Genomic DNA, 22,544 nt, shown 5'->3' with positions numbered 1-22,544 from the left:
GCTGCTCGCTCACTTCTCTGCCCCGATGTGCACCGAAAGTCTCATCGAGGAGAAGACTTCGGAAAAAACGGAATTTATTCTTTAAGGAAAGTCTTGGGACGTTGAAGTGGCACAGTTGTCATGTGGAAGGGTCGAAATTCCGGAGCCCTCCCCTACGGCGTCTCTCATAGCCTCAGTCGCTTTGGGACGTTAAACCCCATAAACCAACCAACCTTTTTCTAATTGGGCGGGCTATGGTTAAAGGCCGGTAAAAAACTACTTTACGTAAATATTACTTTGCTGCGAATGTCTCAGTAAGCTGTTTCTCAAAGCGATCTACAACTTTTCCATTGACTCTTTGTTCCTCAAGTCAATAATTAAAAAGTTAGTTAATTAAGCTTGACTAATTTTTCAACCTTGAAGAACGAAAAAAATACTGCAGACTAGGTCACACGACTCTAAACAACCCTCATTTGGTTTCAGACGGCTAGGACACCCCCTGTTTTTTAAAAGCTTGGTTACATTTAGCTGGGACACCTGGTATGCCCCCCACGAGGCGACACCTCCTCTCTCTCTACCCCCGCGGGGTGGTGGTGGTGCAAACATTTATTCCCAAGCAATGCAGAAAGGGCAAACCCTGCCACCCCTTACGTGGCACGAGGCAACCCTCAGGGGGTTGCCCTTAAAGGGGCCCAGAAACACTATCTTAGTTGACTGTTTTGCCTGTTGATCGCATACAGTGAGTTACAATGGTGCTATTAGCGTCGGTGATACCGCATATATTCCCTTTTTTAATATTTTAATGTCCTCCCAAAAACAAATTCATGGCTCTGATGATGTCCCCACACAGTGGCGGGTTTTAGCAGCGGATATGACATCACCTGGCGCGAGCTTGATCATTGACAAATAGTAAATATACTACAAATTTTGTGAATAAATAGAGACGCATTTTGTCACCTGTCGTTGTTTTATATTAGATTGACAAAAACAACTTGTTTGTCTTACATAAAAGCCCTGCAAAGCAAGTAAAATAAAAATACACCACCAGGGGCTCTGGCATGGAAACGACGCTGCCAGTCTCAACAAGAAGGAGTTACAGAGAGCACGCAACCATGGAGTGCAAAATACCGCGACGTGCTCTGGCAGGCTGTTTTGATTGGTTGCGCCAGGTGCCGTCATTGGGAGAGCGAAATAGGAGTGGGAAGCCCCGCCAAAATGGAGTTGAGGGCAGCAGTTTGTTTGCTTGTATTTTGAAATTTCTTCATTGAATAACTCTCGTCCCTGTGCATCGATTCCTGTCATTCTTTTTAAGTCAGCATCAGTGTGACAAAGAATCCACCTGAAGTATAGCGGGTATCCCCCCAAGCAGTGTTTCGCAGCCCCTTTAAAGGGGAGAGACATCAAATTCCAAGGTTGTACAAAAGACTGTCATACGTTTCCTTTGTATGTGAGGACCATAAGAGCGAAGTATTAAATTTAAGGGATGTCTAGAACATATTTTAATTTCATTTTAAAGTTTGTGAAAATGCTCGCTCTTGAAGTCTGAGCCATCGCTAGTGCATCAATGTCACGTAGGAACAGAGAAGAAAACACAAGCAAGTATTTTCTAGGTCATTGCACAGTTTTCTGACGTACGGGACCATGTTTTGCGGTTTCGCGGCCTAGCAACCTTGGTTACGAGTGCTAGCGAGTCTTTTTTTGTGCACGCTCGCGAGTGCGAATAATACAGAATTATGTCTAGAAGCAGATGGCCTCTGGTTAGAAGGTCAACTGTCGCTTCCATCTGTGATGCTTTCAAATTAGTGATTTGTAGCGCTGTCGGAATAAGGTGACTGGGGTTTGGACTTGGGGTTTTAACCTGTGTTCAGAACCTTTTTTTTGTCAACCGATTTTAACAAAGACTTTTACTTTCAATACCTCGAAAATATATTAGTGTCAATGAACAATTTCACGCATTATAACCATTCGTACATAAAAGAAAAATAGCTATAGGCGACTTCTTTTTGGTGTTATTTCATTCAAACTTCTTTCATATGCATGAATGACGTATAGCCAGGATCCTATCTGTGGGGTATCACTGCAGAAATGAGGCTGCGCTTTTGAGTCACCAAAGTTCCCTTATACCACGAGATATCACCAACTTTGTTTAATTGTTGCGAAGAAAGTGGTGAACTTAATTTTGTCGACTTCCGTCCTACGGAAAAGCGCTCTTATATGGGCCTCGGCAAGAAAGCAGTTTACAAATGGCACATATAACTGGTATGTATAGCGGCTGTACCATTTCGCTACGCTGCCTGTCGGGAGATTGCATACAGTCGGATACAGCTCAAGAATTCAGTGGCAAATGCCAGACAACGCAGACACTCCAGTGAATGGCAGCGGTCGATTGCCATGGTGCCGCGGTTAATCCCACCGCACCTCCAACAGTTGCATTGCAGGGGGCTGGAAGGTGCGAAAGGCTTAAAGGTGCACTGAAGAGGATTCTGAACATGTCGTTTTGCCGCGGGAACTTGATGTACACGTTCCCAGCATTCTTAGGAGCTGCGACTTATTGTCCAGTGTGGCCGATTTCCTCAATTAAATCTAATTAACGTCCGGCTCCCGCCTTTTTTTTTAATTCTGTCTCATACGATGGGCGGAGTCTACCAACGCGTCGAGTGCCTTTCAGTCAGCTCTGTGGAGGCTTTGCTTTGGCTTTATTTTGTTTTTTAAGTTTCCGTGAATAAGTAGTTGCATTCGTAGATAATATAGCCGCAAAATAAGCCAACAGAAATAAAATTACGCGCGGACTATTTGCTTTCGCCAATGACTTGACTGAAGTGAAATGAAAACCGCGAAAATAATCGAACTAATTTCTATTACTCTTTCTGGACACGCAGGATACAATAATTTGATAAATCCGCGACATAGTTGTGGTTCATAGAGCGTATCACTAAAAAAAAAACAAGCCCGAAGCAGCCGGACTATGTTTTCTCCTCGTCTGCTGCCATAAAAGTGATGCGCCCTACCGCGGTGGCTTCGGCCTGCTCCGAGGAAGCGCTCGCCTCGCTTCTTTTACTTGTCGGTTGTTGGTGCACGCGGTTCTTATTCCCAGAAGGTCCTGTGTGCCCCACTTCCTACTTTTGCTATCCTGCGAGATCCTTGGATCTACACTTTTTCGTGTGATCTGTGGGACGCCATCGCGTTTTGTTGCGAGTGTTGTTCGGTTCGCGAGTGCTATTCTCGCGATGCCGGACGTTTGTGCGGTGAGGTTGTGCCCTCATCGGACTAAAAAAAATTGGCACAAGGGCCTACGTTTGTTCGCCTTGCCGAAGAACGAACCGCGACGTAGTGCATGGCTACGTTGCGCGGGGCTCGATAACACCGAGACGCTACCAAAGTGTGTCCGCTTCTGCTCTGAACACTTCGAGATAAGCGCTTTCCATCGGCCCGACGTGAGTCACTCTCGCCTGCGTTGGAACGCTATGCCCACGCTTCGACTTCCCGTCGTCTATGGAACCGAGCAACAAGCCCCGAAGCGCCAAAGAGTCCTGGTAAGTATTTCTATGAATTAATTTTCTTAGCATGGCTCTACAGTGTCGTTCTGTAGGATCGCTGACTCGAACATGCGTCAGGCTGAAGATATAGTTTGTTCTAAAAGTTACGTGGCTGTATCATGACGCGAATGGTCATCATTTGCAGAAGCGAAAGAAGTAACAGTGTTCCGTGCTTCGCGTTCGTAAGTGTGGGGTCGGCTAGATAAGCTTAGAAACTTTGATATACAGCTTGTTCGGCAATTTTCCGCGCGCCGTACAATGCTTCCGCCGGCTAAAACGGTGCATTGTTCGCGCTCAAATTTCGCGCAGACATGGCATTTGGTTGTAAATGCTGTTTGTTTGGGGTGCTTGTCAGAATCGATCGCAAGGTGAGAGGTATTCGCATCGTGTGCCGTGACGGCTAAGCAAAGCAGGCCGCTCTCCCAGCGATGGCGCCATTCCATTTAGTCTGTAAGAACTCTGCCGTGGAGATGGGTTTTTTTTGTTTCTAGCCAAATAATAAGGGAAGGAGAAGTTGTTGCTAGCCGCGACATATGCCATCTAAACCTGAGCTGCGGCTAGTAGGAACAAAAGGAAAGGCAGAGGGTAGCGAGGGGAGGCGGCCTACGCGATGTTTTTGTCGCCGGCCCCGACTTATTACCTTGCGCGCGGGGGCACAGACGTACACCTCGCCTTCGCGCACCGCATGGTCCAGCTAAATGTTTATATTCCGTGCGCGTGCCGTGTTCTGTCACGGAAGGAAAACAAAACGCGCGTGGCTCTGTACACAACAAAGTTACCACACGCGGAGCATTCTGTCACTGCGCGCAACTACCTGGCGCGGAACAGACGGGACATCAAGTATTCACAAGTTTGTAGTATTCACAGAGGCTCACCAGAGACTGCTCAGGGGTGTGCGCGCTGCCCTGCCTGATCCAGTGTTTCAGCTGCGCCACACTCGCCACAAACGTCGCTTGTAGCTAGTCTGTGGTGCACCCGTATGTCCCCGAGCCACACACATCTTGCAGCCACACGGATGATCATCGCGCACTACAGCTGTGTCAGGGAGCGGCCACTGACGCTGTTGATGCGCTCACCTCGTGCGATTCACAGATCGGAGTGCTTGTGTCGGAGGTAATCGTAGATAACTGCTCCCGTCCTCCAGTGTGAGAGGCAGATCACTGGGAAGCAGCTGGTGTGCGGCGGTCATGAGTTAGCCAGCTTGCGCACAATTACGCAGTGGCCGGGCGCTCACTGTGCACGAGGAGCGGAGCCGTGCTGCGCTAGGCGCGCACAGATTTCGCACAGTGATTCACGATGCCGTGCACCCGATAGAAACTAATCAAGTTCCCAAATCGGTGTATTTATAGTGAAGGCATGGAATGTAGAGCAATCCTGAAATGCTATGTTGCACCACCTCCAGCTTTGTAAACCGAAGTGACTGATCTGCCTTTGTACAACCATCTATCAGAGCAAGGATCTTCAACCAAATCCTTCTGAGGCAAGGCTTTCAACAGCTGCAGCCAGCAGTTGTCCGTACCAGGACAATGGTTCTGTCGAACACAGCACTAGATCTGAAGCTGTCTGTAAGTCCTTATTGCATTGCGTCCATTCTGTGTGGATAAATATTTGTTTCCCTACAGTGACACCAGCTGCGACTTCTCCTGGCCGTGTCACAGAGGAGCCCTTTCTGCTTCCACCCTTCGTCCCGGCCACATGCATCAGTGATCCACTTGACTGCACATCTCCACAGGGTGACAGGCTAGACTCTGACTCCAGCTACTCTCCAACCTACCATGACGATACCGAAAGGTGGGCTCTTCACAGCTGCATGGGTTTTGGGCCTAACAGTTGGCACTATTCTGATTCCAGTGAGTCATCCGCAGAGAGTACACCAGCCCCCCCAGAAGAAGAACGGCAGTTCTTGGTCTTTGAGAGCTGTCTGAGGGAGCTGTTCCAGACATGCCCAGAGTGCTCGAGGCCTTGTGAAACCACCATTACCACCAAAGGCAGCTTCATCAATGTCATCAGCATCTGTCCTCTGGAGCATGTCCGGACGTGGAACAGCCAGCCTGTCATCAATGGAAGGGCAGCAGGAAACCTTCTGCTGTCCAGCCACCTCCTCTTTTCAGGAGCAAATGTAGCTTCCACACTGAGGATGCTGCGCCACATGAATGTGCAGGTCCCAAGTGACCGGACCTTCTACAACTATCAGGATGCCCTCCTTTTTCATGCGATAGAAAAGGTGACCAACAAACCATACTGATATTGTCACGGATGGGTCCTTAATCACACAGGCTAGGCGCAAGCCGCCAACAGAGAAGCAGAGTCCCAGCTCCGAGAGCACGCGAGTTCCTCACTTCTTCGTCTTTGCGGCGCCGCCCGGGGACACCTGGCGGCATTATTCCCCCTCCCCAAAAAAGAAAGCAAAAACGTGGGCGCACATTGAGTGAACGGGAGGAAGTAAGCAAGTGAACAAACGGTCACATGCCGCTCAACGGCTGCAGGCACTAATAAAAAGAACACGCGGAAGAGGCTACGTCCCTTACTGTGTACAGTAAGGCTTCATGCGCAGTACGTGCACGACCTCAGGCTGAGGTCGACGGCGCGAACTCGGTACAGTGCCATCGGGGAGGACTTCATACGTCACATCCGTGATACGGCGCAACACTGTGTACGGTCCAAAGTAGCGGCTCAGGAGCTTCTCCGACAGGCCTGGGCGACGTACTGGGGTCCATACCCACACTTTGTCGTCGGGGTGGTACTCTACGTGTCGATGTCGTTGGTTGTAGCGTTGTGCATCCGTGGCCTGCTGCCGTCGGATGTGCATACGGGCCAGTTGCCGGGCTTCCTCTGCGTGCCGGGTAAACTCCTCAGCGTCCGACGTGAGCTCCTGGTCGTCAGGGGCGCACGGAAGCATGGCGTCGAGCATTGTCTGTACGTCACGCCCGTAGACGAGGCGAAACGGCGTAAAGCGAGTCGTTTCCTGAAGCGCCGTGTTATAGGCAAACGTCACGTATGGCAGGATCTCGTCCCAGGTCTTGTGCTGTACATCGACGTACATGGCGAGCATGTCCGCTAAGGTTTTGTTGAGGCGCTCCGTGAGCCCGTTTGACTGCGGGTGGTATGCAGTAGTCTTGCGGTGGGTCGTGTGACTCAGCTGGAACACCTCGTGCAAGAGCTGTGCAGTAAACGCAGTGCCTCTGTCGGTGATTACGGAAGACGGGGCACCGTGTCGTAAAACGATGTGGTGTATGAAGAAATGCGCGATTTCCGAGGATGTACTGCGCGGCACCGCCTTGGTTTCCGCATAGCGCGTCAAATAATCAGTCGCAACTATAATCCACTTATTGCCAGATGCTGATACAGGAAATGGGCCCAGAAGATCAATGCCGACTTGGTCAAAAGGTGTGCGAGGTGGTTCAATTGGATGGAGCAAACCTGCAGGCTTTAGCGGTGGCGACTTACGACGCTGGCACTCACGGCAACCTCTGACGTAGCGATGGATGGTCGCTGCAAGTTTAGGCCAATAATAGGCCTGACGCACTCGGGCGAGCGTGCGTGCAAATCCCAAGTGGCCAGATGTGGGCTCATCATGACACGCTGAAAGGATGTCGTCGCGGAGGTCTGATGGCACGACTAGGAGGTAGGTCCGGTCACCGTTACGTGAGTTTTTCTTGTAGAGTACGCCATTGCGAATACAAAAAGAGGACAGGTGGCGGGAAAAGGGTCGAGGTACGTTGGAAGCATGGCCCTCTAGGTGATCCATGACAGACCGCAGGTCAGCGTCAGCACGCTGCCTTGCCACCAAGTCCGAACTGCTGACCACACCTAGGAAACGATGGTCGGCCTCTGCGCTGTCATCAGCTTGCTCAACGGGTGCGCGCGAGAGCGTGTCGGCATCTTCGTGTTTACGTCCGGACTTATAGACAATTGTATAATCAAATTCCTGAAGGCGAAGGCTCCATCGTGCCAGGCGGCCTGATGGGTCCCGGAGATTGGTCAGCCAGCACAAGGAATGGTGGTCTGTGACGACTTTGAAAGGGCGACCGTAGATATAGGGCCGAAATTTCATCGTGGCCCAGATGACGGCGAGGCACTCCTTTTCTGAGGTGGAATAGTTGATTTCGGTGCACGAGAGTGTGCGACTCGCATACGCGATCACACGTTCCACGCCGTCTTGATGCTGAACGAGGACGGCACCAAGCCCAATATTGCTAGCGTCGGTGTGTATCTCGGTAGCAGCCTCCTCATCAAAGTGAGCAAGCACAGGGGTAGTGTGCAGCCGTTGTCGCAGCTCTGTGAAAGCAGCCTCTTGCGCGGCAGTCCAGACGAACGGTGTATCTTCACGCGTTAAGCGGGTCAAAGGTTCAGCGATGTTGGAGAAGTCTGCGATGAAACGGCGGTAGTAGGCGCACAAACCCAAGAAGCGCTTGAGCGCTTTCTTTGTAGTAGGACGGGGAAACTCGGCTACGGCGGCAGTTTTCTCGGGGTCGGGTTTTACACCGTCGGCGCTCACAACATGGCCAAGAAACTTGAGCTCTTTGTAGCCAAAGTGGCACTTCTCGGGTTTAAGTGTCAAGTCGGCCAACCGCAGGGCATCCAGCACGGTCCGCAATCGTTCAAGGTGTTGGTCGAAGGTTTCTGAAAACACCACCACGTCATCTAGATAAACTAAACAGGTTTGCCATTTGAGGCCAGCCAGGACAGTGTCCATCATGCGCTGAAACGTCGCAGGCGCTGAACAAAGGCCGAAGGGCAACACCTTAAATTCATATAGGCCGTCGGGTGTGATGAAGGCAGTTTTTTCGCGGTCACGTTCATCAACCTCAATCTGCCAATATCCGCTCTTTAGGTCGATCGATGAAAAATACTTGGCGCGGCGAAGTCTGTCGAGTGAGTCGTCAATGCGAGGCAGCGGGTAGACGTCCTTTTTCGTTATGGCGTTCAGCTTACGGTAATCGACGCAAAAGCGCAAAGTCCCATCCTTCTTCTTTACCAGAACAACAGGCGACGACCACGGGCTCTTAGAAGGCTGAATTATGCCGTCTGTAAGCATCTCCTTCACCTGCGTTTGGATGGCGTCGCGTTCCTTCGGGGAAATGCGGTACGGCTGCTGTCGTATGGGGCGAGCATCATCGGAAGTGATGATTCGATGCTTTGTGACCGCCGTTTGCCGCACTTTCGAGGAGGATGCGAAGCAGGTTTGGTATTGAAGCAGTAGGGCGCGTAGGTCGCGCTGTTGAGTCGCTGATAGCCCGGAGCTAATATCGATGCGATCCAGGGACGCCTCCGGTTGTACCATGCCCTCGGACGCAAAACACTCAGTAACATCTGCCAATTGGTCGGCCCACGCTATGGCAGTAGCTCGGAAAAGGCGACGAGGTTCGTTGGTAAAATTAGTAATCAGGAGCTCCGACCGACCGTTATGGAGGTGGACAAGGCTTCGGGCCGAGCAAATGCCGTGTGTCAGTAGCAAGGAAAGGTTGCCCTCGGCGACTGCAGGTCCATCACGTAGCCTATCATCGCATTCAACTCTTGCAAAAACACTGGCGCGCGGCGGGATCAAAACACTCTCAGTGGAAATACGAAGGGCGGAGCTGCGTTGACGAACATCGGAGGTGTCGTCGGCTTTCGCTCTAGAAAACGTAACGGTTCTGTTCCGCAGGTCGATAACGGCACCATTCTCACGGAGAAAATCTACGCCCAAAATAAGGTCACGAGAACAGTCCCGGAGCACCAGGCAGCTCACTACGAACGTCGAATCGATGATCTGGACCCTAGCCGTGCACTGTCCAAGCGGAGTAATGATATGGCCCCCCGCCGTCCGGATCTGCATGCCAGAGCAGGGAGTCGTGACTTTCTTCAGAAGCGCTGCCAATTTGCCACTAATAATAGAAAACTCTGCTCCTGTGTCCACCAACGCGCTAATGCTGTGACCGTCGAGAAGCACGGGTATGTCGAGTGAGAATCGCTCCTTTAGATCACCGGCTGTCGTCGACGTCGACAATATATTTACCCCAGCTTGACCAGATGTTTTCAAAAAAGTTCAATTCTCGTTAGCCAGAAGGCAGAAATGAAGTTCAGATTAAACGAACACACTTCTCCTGACATCATTTTTTTGTTGTTTTGTAGTAACTACCGCTGCAGTAGTGCACAATCAAACTAAGTTGTAATTTTACACTGGGCTAGTCAAGAAATGGAATAACATTTGAACAGATCTGGCTACAAGAACAAGCTGAACTCATGGACCAGTTGAACAACCAAGAGGTTGATGTCACCTGTGATGGACGATTTGACTCCCCTGGGTTTTCTGCCAAGTTCCTGACATACACCACGCATGTTGAGCAGATTAACAGAATTCTTCACTCGGTCCAGGTCCAGCTGGGGGAGGTCAGTAGACACGTCTGTGGAAAGTTGTTGCAGTAATTCAGTGATAAACATTTATGTAAGCCATTGGTAAGTAGAGTGGAAATACAGGAATGTAATGTTTGAAACCCGTCTTCATGCAGTCGGAGCAGGCAATGGCCAGCGTGAACATGGAGAAGGAAGGCCTAATCAAGCAGCTGGAATTCTTCAAGGAGAAATGTATGGCATGCCACAAAGGTTTATATGGTAGACAATTTATCGTTATCCCACCGACAATGCATAACACAGGTATCAAGATCCGGTCTCTCACAACTGACCGTCACCCTGCCATACGAAAGCACATGCAGACCCGTGAACCCAAGATCAAGCACTACTTCGACATTTGGCACATCTCAAAAGGTAAGAAAGTTGAGAGCATGATTGAAAAGATGCTTGCTTGCACAGAATGTGCTGCAGGGTTCCCTGATATGCCTTTTTAAAATTAAGGTGTCAAGAAAAAGCTAGCTGCGGCAAGCAAGCGGGCTGGATGCAAGGAGCTGGACCTCTGGATTCAGTCAACTACCAACCACATGTACTGGGCAGCCCGCGCTGGAGGGGGCAATGCAGAGCTGGTCGTCGACATCTGGCGGAGTATGAAAAATCACGTCATCAACCAGCACTCTGGACATGGCGGACTGTACCCAAGGTGTCTCCACAGCGACATGCCAGAGGAGACAAGAGTTTGGATGGACCCCAGTGAGTTGTTTTTGCCCTTGTCTAAAGGACTTGTTCTAAAGCATACCTTTTCCTCAAGAATCCCAGGCATACAAACAATTCAAGCACATCACTGAGGACAAGCGTCTCCTCAAGGATATCACACAGATGTCCCCCCATGGCCAAACGTTTGCTCTGGAGGCATTCCACAGCGTCTTGATTGACTTCGCGCCAAAGTCTATGGCATTTTCTCCAGCAGGGATGCTCGCAAGGTAATATTATATTGTAGTTCTGTCCTGTGTCTAGAGGCAGTTGGTTTATTCCAAGAGTCAGCACGTAACCACATCCACGTACTCCAGATCATTAGGCAGCATTGCCATCCGATGCGATATCCTCAACTTACAGGACGCAGCTTGCCATCCTCCACTTCAATGAAAATGCAGACCGGTCCCAGGCGAAGACAAAGGAAGGCAATTCACGCTGGATGATGAAGACTACCAAGGCGCGAAAGGGCCATCACACAGTGTGCCCCATCAAAACAGCTACCACTTACAGTAAGTATTATGCTTCATCCCAAATGAGTGACTTGAGGGGAGCTTTTTGGAATGAAGTAATGTGAAGATTTCATTTCCAGAGTATGTCGGAAAGCTTGTAAAAGAAGTTATCAGCAGCAGCGAGCTCTGGCAATCTCTCTCTGATGCATCAGAGGCCAACACAAGTACTTCCCAGCACCAATGACCTCGGCCTTCACAAGGCCTTCTCTTCAGGACCTTGTGGAAGCAAGGAGGTCCCGCTTCAGCCTGGGTCCCCAGTGAGGCTAGACCAAACAAGGTGAGGGCGACAACATCCAGCGTGTTTGAAAGTCTGAACAGTCTGCCGAGCAGCAAGATGTGTGTTTCCCCTTCTGCTGCACCAGAGGCCGACATAGCATCTTCGTGGCAGGGCTCGGAATCCTACTTTGCAACTGTAATAGGACCAATGGCTGCCAATGACATCACTCACACTGTGTCCCATGCAAACACTTCCAACTTTCAGTGAGTAACATGTGTAACTTCTGCATGAATGACATTCGGGGCGTATTTTCGAACAATATCATGCGCCAATTTCCTTTCCAGAGCGCACCTGAAAGTTTGAGAAGGAAGTTATGAGCAGCGCCAAGAGTCAGCGATCCTTCTCTGATGCATCAGAAGCCAGCATAAGTGCTTTCCCAGCACCAACAATCGGCTTTCGCCAAGGTGAGGGGGACAACATCCAGCGCGTTTGAAAGTCTGAACTGTCTGACGAGCAGCAAGATGTGCGTATCCCCTTTACTGTAACGGAGGTCGACATGAACGTCTTGTCAGCACATACTTTTACAAGTTTCTTGCATGCAGGTCCAACCAGCTACAGATTCCCAGGTTCCTGTCTACCCGGCCGCAGATTGTATGGACATGCCAAGACACGTATCCTTTGTTGAATGGTCACCTTGGCAACCAACATCTTTTGCAGAAAAATGACTGGTTCAGCCAGATCACACAGATTTTTCTCTCGGCAGAACCTGCCTGCTAGAGAGCGCGTATCCCAGTTGGCGGATAGGGATGCTCTTATCACAGTCTGGCCGTTCTCCTCTGCAATTTGTGCAGTCACTTGCAAGACACTGTTAGCAGGAATAAACTTTGATTCAGTGCACCTGCAGTTACATTCCCCTTGACTGGCAGAGGAGCAATTGAGGCAAGTGTGATAAGAGTGGTGCTTGCACCCGCGGACCAACAGGCATTCAGATTTGAGCAGGATCCCGACCACCTACCAAGTGCCGGAAGGATTCTGCAGATACATCTAAGCAAGTCAATAAACTATTTTACAACTGCTATTCTGAGTGGCTTTGTGCATCTTTTCGTACTTTACCGCATGGCTGAAATACAGAGCTATACATTATGCTGCAAAAGAGCAATGGAGCCACCTAACTTACTGATTTTGAAACGCTGCTAGGCAAATACATTTCCTGCGATTCAGTTGTGTATGGCAGTTTGATGAGCAGCAGAACAAAATTTTGTGAAGATGTGGAAGGTTCACACCTTGTTGGTTCATGTATCAGCAGGTTAGTTGAATTCTGAAAGTTTTGGTCCACCACCACAGTTCTGTAAGCCTTTTAAACCAACTCTTATAGAGCAGTTGAATTACAAATATGTCCGCTACACAGAGACTGAATAAGCTTAGTACATTCCAAAAAAAAGTGGTCTGGATGAATTACAATGTGCAAAAGCTCTGATGCACTGCAAGCAAAAATGTGGTATGAGGTGATCCAGTTCTTTATCCTGCCAGTGGAAAGCTGAAATCCCATGTTCGGGTGCGTAGGATGCCTACCTTTGGACGTTTTACAAGGACCGTGGGTCGGCACACTCACTCGTGAGTGCACTCTTATCACCTCACTCGCGTCTGTGAGCGTGAGTGGTCATGATTGGAGGCAAATGCCGCGTGACAGTGAAGTTTGTTGCATGTGCTTATTTTTTTTCTGTTGATAGCTGAAGGAATTACATATTCACTGCCGAAGGCGCTCGAGGTAGCATAAGGCACCATACCGGTGTCTATTTACAAATGACGCAGAGGATTACGCTGGCGCGAGAATGGAAATATTTCGTTGTTGTTCACCTTACTAGTTCACCGTTGGCATGGGCGCAGGTTCGCGGGTGCAGTGAACCGATACGAGTTGTGTCCGATCCTTTTATCGAATTTCGCATTACCACAGCTAGAAAGGCAGATGTCTGTTGACATGCCTCCTACACGGCTCGAGCTCTGTACACAGAGTTCCAATGCTTGCTGCTGAAACCACGACTGTCAACTTCTCAGCAATAACTAGCGTAAGGTGGGATCTCGAGTACTGCAGTGGACGCTTCGTTTTTTTTTTTTTCTATGGCCGGCCGTGTGCACTGTAGAGCTCTGCTCGGGCCATAATTTTTTTTTATTGGGCCAGACCCATGCAATGAGCCTGATCTACTTGGCCTAGCTCTTCAACCACACAAGCGAAGCTTGTGCGGTTGAGTGAGTGGTCATGAGTTTGGGTGACGGGTTGTGAATGTGAGTGAACATTAGTGCGAGTGTGTGAGAGGACGTGAATGAGTGCTTGTGAATGCGAGTGGACATGAGTGTAAGTGAGTGCAAGTGGCCGTGAGTGTGAGTGTAGTTGAGCAACCTCTCATGGTGCTGAGGTATGACAAGGACGAGCTTGTCCTTGCCTGTCAGGCAGAGACTTTGTCTATACTACTACACAGACACTGAATAAGCTAAGCACATTCCCAAAAATGGTCTGCATGCAATCTGTAAATGCTGTGACGCATTGGAAGCAAAAATGAGGTGCGAAATGGTTCACTATTTTTCAATATATTTCAATGGTTCAATATATTTACAAATATTTACAAATAGGAAAGAACAGCTGCGAGCGGCACCGAGAACACAGTCCGAACTTCGTTGTCGTCTTCTACTCTTCCCATGCTCTTTGTCGTCGTCTACCCACTTTTAGGACCCCCGGCTGCTGAAACGCCGTCTCGGCGTTAGGGCGGCGACCTATGAGCGTCGTGATAAGGTTTAAGGCGACAGACGTGGACGATGTCGGTGGTGGCGCCAGAGGACGATGGCGAGGTTTCAAGGGGAGCAATTTCATAGTTCACGTCGGTAACACGGCACACGACACGGTAAGGCCCACGGTAGTGCGAAAGGAGCTTCTCGGAGAGACCGACGCTGCGAGAGGGCGTCCAGAGAAGGACGAGTGATCCTGGGGTAAATTCGACGGCCTGGTGACGGCGGTCGTAGGCTGACTTCTGGGAAACTTGAGAGGCTTGGAGCCTACTACGTGCTATTTGGCGCGCCAGCGTGGCCTGGGAGATGGCGTCCCGAGCGTAAGCAGTGGTGGGGGCTGAAGAAGGCGGCATGAGTCTGTCCAAAGGCAAGGTGGGATGCCTACCAAACAAAAGGTAGAAAGGAGAATAGCCTGTTCTGTCATGAAGGGAAGAGTTATATGCAAATGTCACATAAGGCAAGGCTGCGTCCAAATCTCGGTGGTCTGGCGATATGTACATGGCTAACATGTCGGTGAGCGTGCGGTTGAACCTTTCCGTAAGCCCATTGGTAAGCTGTCGCGAGCTGGTGCTGCGTGTCACACGAACGAAGAATGTCGTGAACTACTCTGGATAGAAAATGACCGCGGTCGGTGAGCAGTTGACGAGGGGCGCCGTGGTGAAGGGTGACGTCTTGCAGAAGAAAATCGGTGACATCTGTAGCGCAGCTGGACGGCAAAGCACGCGTGATGGCGTACCGAGTCGTATAATCAGTTGCGACAGCGATCCACTTGTTGCCGGAGAGGGACGTGTTGGAAAAGGGCCAAGAAGGTCGAGGCCAACACGGTGAAAAGGTTCCGGAGGTATGTCGATGGGTTGCAGAAGACCGGCAGGCAAAGTGGAGGGCCTTTTACGACGTTGACAAGGTCGCAAGTGGCCACGTAACGCTTGACGGAACGATAGAGACCAGGCCAAAAGAAGCGATGCCGCACCCGAGCGTACGTGTGGGACACGCCAAGGTGACCGGCTGTCGGCAGATCGTGCAGTTCTTCCAGGACAGAAGAGCGTAGACGTTGGGGTATCATGAGCAAGAGCGGAGGGCCATCGGAGCGTAGGTTTCGGCGATACAAAATGCCGTTCTGGAGCACATAAAGGTTCAGAGACGGAGATCGGTTTGCAGAAAGGATGCCATCAAAGATAGGTCGTAAAGATGAGTCGTGGCGCTGTTCGTTGGCAATATCGGCAAGATCAGAGATAGCTAAGAGGCAGGGCAGGGTCTCAGCGTCCTCTAGGTCAGGTGGTTCCACAGGGTATCGGGATTAACATTCAGCGTCCTGGTGATGGCGCGCTGACTTGTACACGACGGAGTATGAGTATTCTTGGAGGCGCAATGCCCAGCGACCAAGGCGACCGGTGGGATCTTTTAGTGAAGACAGCCAACAGAGAGCGTGGCGATCAGTGACAACAGCGAATGAACAGCCGAACAGGTAGGGTCTGAATTTAGCTACTGCCCAGACAAGGGCAAGACACTCACGCTCAGTAATGGTGTAATTTTGCTCTGCGGCGGAAAGTAGGCGGCTGGCATAAGCGATGACTCGATCTTGACCCTGTTGACGTTGGGCTAGGACGGCGCCGATGCCATATCCGGAGTCGTCGGTGCGAACCTCTGTGGGAGACGACGGGTCAAAATGTGCTAAGATGGGCGGAGTGGTCAGCAAATGGACGAGGGATGAAAATGAGTTCTCTTGAGCAGGGCCCCAGGTAAAGGGGGTGTCGTTCTTCAGAAGATCGGTGAGGGGACGAGCGATGCCGGCGAAATCTTTGATAAAACGGCGAAAGTACGAGCACAAGCCGACAAAGCTGCGCACATCTTTCGACGACCTTGGAAGAGGAAAGTCCTTCACAGCTTGAATTTTGATGGGATCTGGGCGTACACCAGAAGCGTCAACGAGGTGTCCGAGAAAAGTGAGTTGGCGGCGACCGAACTTGCATTTCGATGAGTTAAGCTGAAGTCTGGCGTTACGAAACACTGTCAGAATATTAAAGAGGCGCTCGAGGTGCGTGGAAAAAGTAGGCGAGAAAACCACAACATCGTCTAGGTAACAGAGGCAGGTGGACCATTTAAAGCCACGAAGAAGGGAGTCCATCATTCGTTCGAAAGTATCCGGGGCGTTACAGAGACCGAACGGCATGACTTTAAACTGGTATAAGCCATCAGGCGTCACGAAGGCGGTCTTCTCGCGGTCCTTTTCATCAACGGCAATTTGCCAGTACCCCGATCGAAGATCAATTCAAGAGAAATATTTGGCGCCGTGGAGGCAATCTAAGGCATCATCGATCCTTGGGAGTGGATATACGTCTTTTTTTGTGATGCGGTTGAGGCGCCGATAATCAACGCAGAAGCGCCAGCTGCCGTCCTTCTTTTTCACCAGGACGACTGGTGAAGCCCAAGGACTTGACGAGGGCTCGATGATGTCTTTTGCGAGCATCTTGTCCACCTCTTGATTTATGACGGTGCGTCCGGCGCTGGACAATCGGTACGGACGTCTGCAGAGATGAGCGGAATCACCGGTGTTTATGTGATGCGTCACCACAGAGGTCCGAGCCAAAACACGGCTATCAAAGTCGAAGATATCGCGGAAAGATGATAAGAGGCACCTAATATCGCGAGCTTGCATCGGCGGTAGGTCAGAAGCGATCATGTCGGGGTAGTCGTCCGTTGGGTTCGCTGTTGATGGGGCCGCAGGCAACCGGCATTGCTGAGTGGAAGGTAAGCAGCTGTCCACCACTGATATCACACATTCGGCAGCAGGGCACAGCGTGGCTAGTGAGATGCCTTGCGGGAGCGGTTGGATGGATGAACCAAAGTTCAGGACAGGAAGGTACGCGCGGTTGGCCGACATTGTAAGTACAATGTGTGGAAGCGCAATGCTGCGCGTCAGGGCGATGTCAAGTTCCGCAGTGACTACGTAGTGACCATCAGGTACAGGGGGAACAGATGAGAAAGAAATGTAAGTTGCGGCTTGAGGCGGTAGACGGACAAAGTCGACAGCAGAAAGACTATAACTGGGGACGGCGACTCAGCAGAAAGAGGAAGGTCAAGCTGAACAACATTAGTGGCGCAGTCAATGAGGGCTGAATGCTCAGACAGGAAGTCGAGGCCAAGAATGGCTTCATGAGGGCACTGGTCTAGAACAGAGAACAGAATGGATGTATGGCGGCCGGATATGGTCACACGGGCTGTGCATAGTCCAACAACATGAGGCGTTCCGCCGTCGGCAACGCGGAGAACGGCTTTGGGTGCAGGGGTCAGTACTTTTCGGAGGCGGCGTCGTAGGGCTGAACTCATGACGGATACGTGCGCGCCTGTACCGATCAGAGCTCTCACAGGCACTCCATCGACATGAATGGCGAGCAAATTATGGTGTGCACGAAGGGCTAATCGAGGATTTTGGGACTGGGGCTGTACTGCAGCATAACCTCCAGACACTGCAGCGTCTAGTTTTCCGCTTGCGAGCGTCCGTAGGGGCCAGGAGAGGAGCGACGGCGTTGGGGCGAACGAGACTGTCGACGCAGGGGAGACGGGGAGCGGCTGGAGCGGGGAATCTGGCCGTCGACTGTAGCACCGTGCTGGGCTTGAGGGGGCGTGTAGTGGCTGGGCTGTTCGTCGTCGCGATGGGAGCTGAGAGGACGGTATGTGCTGCGACGGGACCAATAATTTCGACAGTGGCGGGAGATGTGGCCAATGCGGTGGCAATGGAAACAAATGGGCCTGTCGTCGGTTGTCCGCCAGTCGTTAGGGTTTCGGCGACGTGGAGTGAAGTACGAAGGTCGTCCAGGAGCAATCGCAGTGATTTCGGGTGGTGGTGAAGACCGTACAGGGCTGACGGACTGGAAACCAAGGTTTGCAAGCTCTTGGAGGACGACAGCTTGTACCAGAGAGATGGCAGGCAAGCGGTTGTGGACATCATGTAGATGCAGGGGGGCAGGGGACATAGCTTCAAGCTCGCGTCGGATGATGCGGGTCACATTTTCTGGGGGCGCTGAAGTTTCCCTGTGTCGCAGGTCTTCACATGAAGAAGTCACAGCCGTGTTGGGGAGGCGTGTGTACGGCTGGCTAATACGCCTGCTTTTGGCTTCCTCGAAGCGTCGACATTCCTTAATAATTCCGTCGACTGTAGTGCAGTTCTTGTATACGAGCAAGTTGAAGGCATCGTCGGCGATTCCCTTCAACACGTGGCCGACTTTGTCAGACTCGGGCATGTTGGCGTCAACTTTGTGACAGAGGGCCAGCACATCTTGAATGTACGACACATAGGACTCCGTAGATGTTTGAGCTCGGGAGGCGAGGTCCTTCTTAGCAGCAAGTGTTCGGCCAAGCGGCGGTCCAAACAATTCGCGGAGTTTCTTTGCACACGTCCCAGCTGGTTAGATAGTCTTCGTGGGTCTCATACCAGACCCGGGCAGTGTCTTTTAGGTAGAATATTACATTTGCGAGCATAAGGGTCGGATCCCAGCGGTTGTAGGTACTCACTCGCTCGTACATGTTGATCCAGTCGTCGACGTCAGTGTTGTCGGTACCAGAAAATGTCCCAGGGTCACAAGGGGGAGAAAGAACGAGTGATGTCATGGCCGGGGCTGAGGTTTGCTGGGAGGCGTCTTGGGTCATGATGAGGGAAGGCAACTGGCGGCCGCTGCGGAGCTCCGTCGTCGGTAGACGTAGGGGAAAGCCGCACCTCCACCAAATATGTTGCGGGAAAGAATATATTTACAAACAGGAAAGAACAGCTGCTAGCGGCACCGAGAACACAGTCCGAACTTCGTTGTCGTCTTCTACTCTTCCCACGCTCTTGGTCGTCGTCGTCGTCTACCCGATTCACTATTTTATTTTTAAGGAGTTGCAAGCTGAAAACCTACATGGTTTTCAGCAGGATATTTTGCCCTTATTGCCTTCACCATGCAGGCGGGCAGTGGCCTTCTGTTGTGGCGCCCAAGCCGCCCCCACAGCCAGAGCACACACTGCCTGTAGGCAGCAAACCGGTAGTGCCTGAAACAATGCCAATGATTAGATGTAGCAAGCAGTACACAGGATGAAGTTGATCAGATGCGCATCCAAGTCGGGAGTGGACAGAATGTTCTGACCCCTAGCCGCCTCCTAATTTTTTTAATTCAGCCAGAAGAGTGCCTGTTCTGCATATTTAGTCATTTGAACCAAAAACAATCATTCCTGTAACTACACTAAACAATGGTGACTTGAGTAAGCATGCACACCAAGGTTGAGGCCCAATGTTCACTCTTTTCTAGATGTCTCAAGCTGACCTCCCTTGTTGTTGCTAGTGGCTCTTTATTGATAATAAAAAAATAACAATGGAAGCTAACGATGTTGCTAGCCGCGGCATCTGCCATCCAAACCTGAGCTGCGGCTAGCGAGAATAAGAGGACAGGGAGAGGGAAAGAAAGGGGGGAGCGATAGTAAGAAAGGATAGGTGTTGGGCTGCAATATACACTATGTACAATTCCATATATGGGAACCAAGTTCTACAACTCTGCTAAATGCTCAAAAAGCACACTTTTCATCACACTTACTAGTATTTATGTTATCACTGCAACTAAGGAAATTTATATATATAGGTGCCAGAAGCCCACTTCTGATAGGACAATCTCCTTTGAAATTTCGAATTGGCTCAGCAGTTGCTGCCAACTGCAATAAAGATTAATTTAAACCAGCCAAAATCCCGACGTACCTGAACGCGGACATGTATTAGACTAGCAGTCAATAAGGTCTGCCTTATTTTCAGCCGTTCCTGAAACTGTAAAGAAGGTTCCTTTTTCTGAAAATGACAGCATGTAAGGTAAAAAAAGGTTCCATGCTTCTTATGCTATATAGCTCGTAATCTAATTCCTGAAAGGAGAATGAGTCTGTCTCCTGCACAGTAATGGGCTTTGTCAGTGCAAACTATACTGATCCCATTTGTTTGCGCAGTGGACAGCTGCAGTCTTTTGCAGTGGTTATGGCCATAGCACACCGTGATTCCGCACTGTATACGAAGTTTTAGGCATTCTCTGTCGTTTTTTTTTTAAATAGAACAGCACCGCATGCGTATGCGCTTTAGATCGCACTGTGGACAATAAATGTAGTTGCAAGAGCTAGCACCGGTAGCGTTATTACGCAATCCGTGAAGCTTGCAGTTGTACTTACTCGTTCGCGGTGTCGCCCATGCCTGGCTGCCGGTAATGCCGCATGTTTAAATATGCAAGCTGCAGCACACTCTCGTTCAGGCAAAGATACCCGAACTCGGGGTGCGCTGTGATGCAGTTGTGACCCGGCTGCTTTTTAACGGCGGCCGGGCATTCCCGGCAGCAGACGTTCTCGATGGCTGTCGGCATGGCAGCGCAGCCGTCGCACAGGCACCTTCGCAGAAAACGGATGTCAGCGATGCGTGCCACCAGCATAATAGGGTTCATATCACTCACCAGTCCACGTTTCCCACTCGTTGCCAGCCGTCCTCGGAGTCATCGGCGTCCGAGTCTTCGTCCGTGGTACGGCCGGACGGATGGCCACTGCAGCTACCTTCGGCCGTATCGCGCAAAGGCGTACTATCGTAAGAGATGGCGCCTAAATCTGCCGTCCGCCGAAGAATCTCTCTTTCAAGCTCTGTGAGATCGTCGATGTCCATCCCATCGGCTTACAAAAACACAAATGGCTGAACGTAGTTCGGCCAACAACGTGCGCATTTTCAAAAGTCACTCCGCGTATTACTACGTATTACTCCGCCGATGACGGAGCGGCAAGCCTCCACGGAACTGGCTGAAAGGCACTCAACGCGTTGGTAGACTCCGCCCATCGTATGAGGCAGAATTCAAAAAAAAAGGCGGGAGCCGGACGTTAATTAGATTTAATTGAGGAAATCGGCCACACAGGGCAATAAGTCGCAGCTCCTAAGAATGCTTGTAACGTGTACATCAAGTTCCCGCGGCAAAAAGACTTGTTCAGAATCCTCTTCAGTGCACCTTTAAGGTCGGCGGCGGCGGGAACTTCCCTTTTGTGTAGTATCTAGCCACGTTTACATGAATACGACAGTGGCGAATCGTATTTCGTAGCGTATCTCGCGGAGGCAACACGCCATTTTTTGCATATACAACAGCAAGTCAGGCGGTACAGCATCTGGGCATCTCGCCAAGTGCCTGCGGGAGAGGGGCCAGCCGCTCCCATCTTGAGCCTGGTCTGCTTTGTTACACGAGTGAGGGCTATTGTATAACGACCCCAGGAATGCGGTGGGGCGCCCCTAAACCTGTTTCCATTCATCACGGAAGTCGTCTTGCCCTTCTCGGAAGGGGAGGGTCGCACTGATGATGACGTCACTCGCGTGCGGAGTCTCTGCCACGCGTGCCTTCTAGTCTAGGTAGTTCTGGCCTGCCACGGCTTTCTGGTTACGTCGGGGTTTTCGTATAACGAGCCGAGTGCCTTGTCGCACAGGCAGGTTTAGTGATACTTTCGCGAAATGTACTTCTCTTGAACGAATGACACTTTCGGTTCGCGCTGTCACACGGCAAATAGGGGCTGCCCAAAACACTGAGAGGCAGTCTAAGTCCCACCGGCGCTTCAGTGCGTGCGCGTCCTGTAATGTAAGCGACAGCCGATTTGAGGTCACCTTTAGCAAAACTACACTCGCTGTACATTTGGGTTCGCTGAAACTTGAGAATTCGCTCTCCCCAATCACCGAAATTGCGTACACACACCCTGTGGACTCATTAGTCCTAAGGGGGTCGCCGTCGTGTGCAAAGCGAGAGTAGCTGTTCAAGTGTGCGCATTATTTGCGCAAGCTTTCATTAAAAGGCGCGATCAAGAAAATAAGACGGAGATTTTTAATTCTGAGAACAAATTTTTGAATGCCGCAGAACTGCTGTTGAGGCTACACGCTCGCCTTGTCGGACGAAGTGGAGGGAGCCCACCAAACTCACTACGAGGAAAGTGCGTTCTGCAGCGAGTGTCACTAAAGCTCATCGTGTGACAGTGCTCAAATGACACTTTAAGCAAATGTCACTTGTTGAAAGTGAAGTAAAGTATAGTGCTCTCGCATTAAAAACTGTTCCAATCCGTGCTACACCTAGACTACCACATTGCAGTAATGCATGCGTAGTGTGTCGTGTTTTGTAGCAATGTATAGATATCGAGCGTTGTCACTATACACACCTTTATGAATTTGTCTCGTTGCACTTGCATTTCGTGCTGTCGCCCAGGACGCCTTCCGCGTGAGGGAAACTTCAAGAGAAACCTCATTTAGTGTCCTGGCTTCTTTGGCCAAGTGTCCAAGGGCTTGTGGTGATGGCTTGGCTAAACTGCATGCTGGAAACGCTACTGCATGAAATGAACGTCGCTTCTCAGCTCTCGGTCGCTGTTTGCGAAGGTGATCTCGGCGCCTTTTCACCGCGACAGACGCCCCGGCCCGCTGTCGCT

General features: G+C 50.7%; 2 protein-coding genes across 2 annotated transcripts; one reads left to right on the top strand and one right to left on the bottom strand.

Moving 5' to 3' along the window:
* Positions 1-9,740: 9,740 nt before the first annotated feature.
* On the top strand, positions 9,741-10,693 carry LOC149326362 (uncharacterized). The gene is made up of 4 exons (XM_089564549.1): positions 9,741-9,887; positions 10,007-10,082; positions 10,152-10,262; positions 10,350-10,693. The coding sequence occupies exons 1-4, from the start codon at positions 9,741-9,743 to the stop codon at positions 10,691-10,693; spliced, it is 678 nt and encodes a 225-aa protein (XP_089420675.1).
* Positions 10,694-20,229: 9,536 nt separating this feature from the next.
* On the bottom strand, positions 20,230-20,786 carry LOC149326361 (uncharacterized). The gene is made up of 2 exons (XM_089562905.1): positions 20,561-20,786; positions 20,230-20,498 (listed from the first exon to the last, which is right to left on the bottom strand). The coding sequence occupies exons 1-2, from the start codon at positions 20,761-20,763 to the stop codon at positions 20,282-20,284; spliced, it is 420 nt and encodes a 139-aa protein (XP_089419031.1). The 5' UTR covers positions 20,764-20,786; the 3' UTR covers positions 20,230-20,281.
* Positions 20,787-22,544: the final 1,758 nt, after the last annotated feature.

Source organism: Amblyomma mixtum, chromosome 10 (genome assembly GCF_055824585.1).
Source record: "Amblyomma mixtum isolate Tamu chromosome 10, ASM5582458v1, whole genome shotgun sequence".
In the NCBI taxonomy this organism is placed as follows: domain Eukaryota; kingdom Metazoa; phylum Arthropoda; class Arachnida; order Ixodida; family Ixodidae; genus Amblyomma; species Amblyomma mixtum.
The sequence above is the reverse complement of the archived record's forward strand: the minus strand, read 5'-3'. Positions and strand labels throughout refer to the sequence as shown.

What these genes read in the sequence shown, in the direction of transcription:
- LOC149326362 (XM_089564549.1), top strand. Translation starts at nt 9,741, where the DNA reads ATGGACCAGTTGAACAACCAAGAGGTTGATGTCACCTGTGATGGACGA. An exon ending in TCCAGGTCCAGCTGGGGGAG is followed by an intron (nt 9,888 to 10,006) that starts GTCAGTAGACAC and finishes GTCTTCATGCAG; the next exon opens with TCGGAGCAGGCAATGGCCAG. An exon ending in GGAATTCTTCAAGGAGAAAT is followed by an intron (nt 10,083 to 10,151) that starts GTATGGCATGCC and finishes TGCATAACACAG; the next exon opens with GTATCAAGATCCGGTCTCTC.
- LOC149326361 (XM_089562905.1), bottom strand. Translation starts at nt 20,763, where the DNA reads ATGGACATCGACGATCTCACAGAGCTTGAAAGAGAGATTCTTCGGCGG. An exon ending in CGAGTGGGAAACGTGGACTG is followed by an intron (nt 20,499 to 20,560) that starts GTGAGTGATATG and finishes TTTTCTGCGAAG; the next exon opens with GTGCCTGTGCGACGGCTGCG.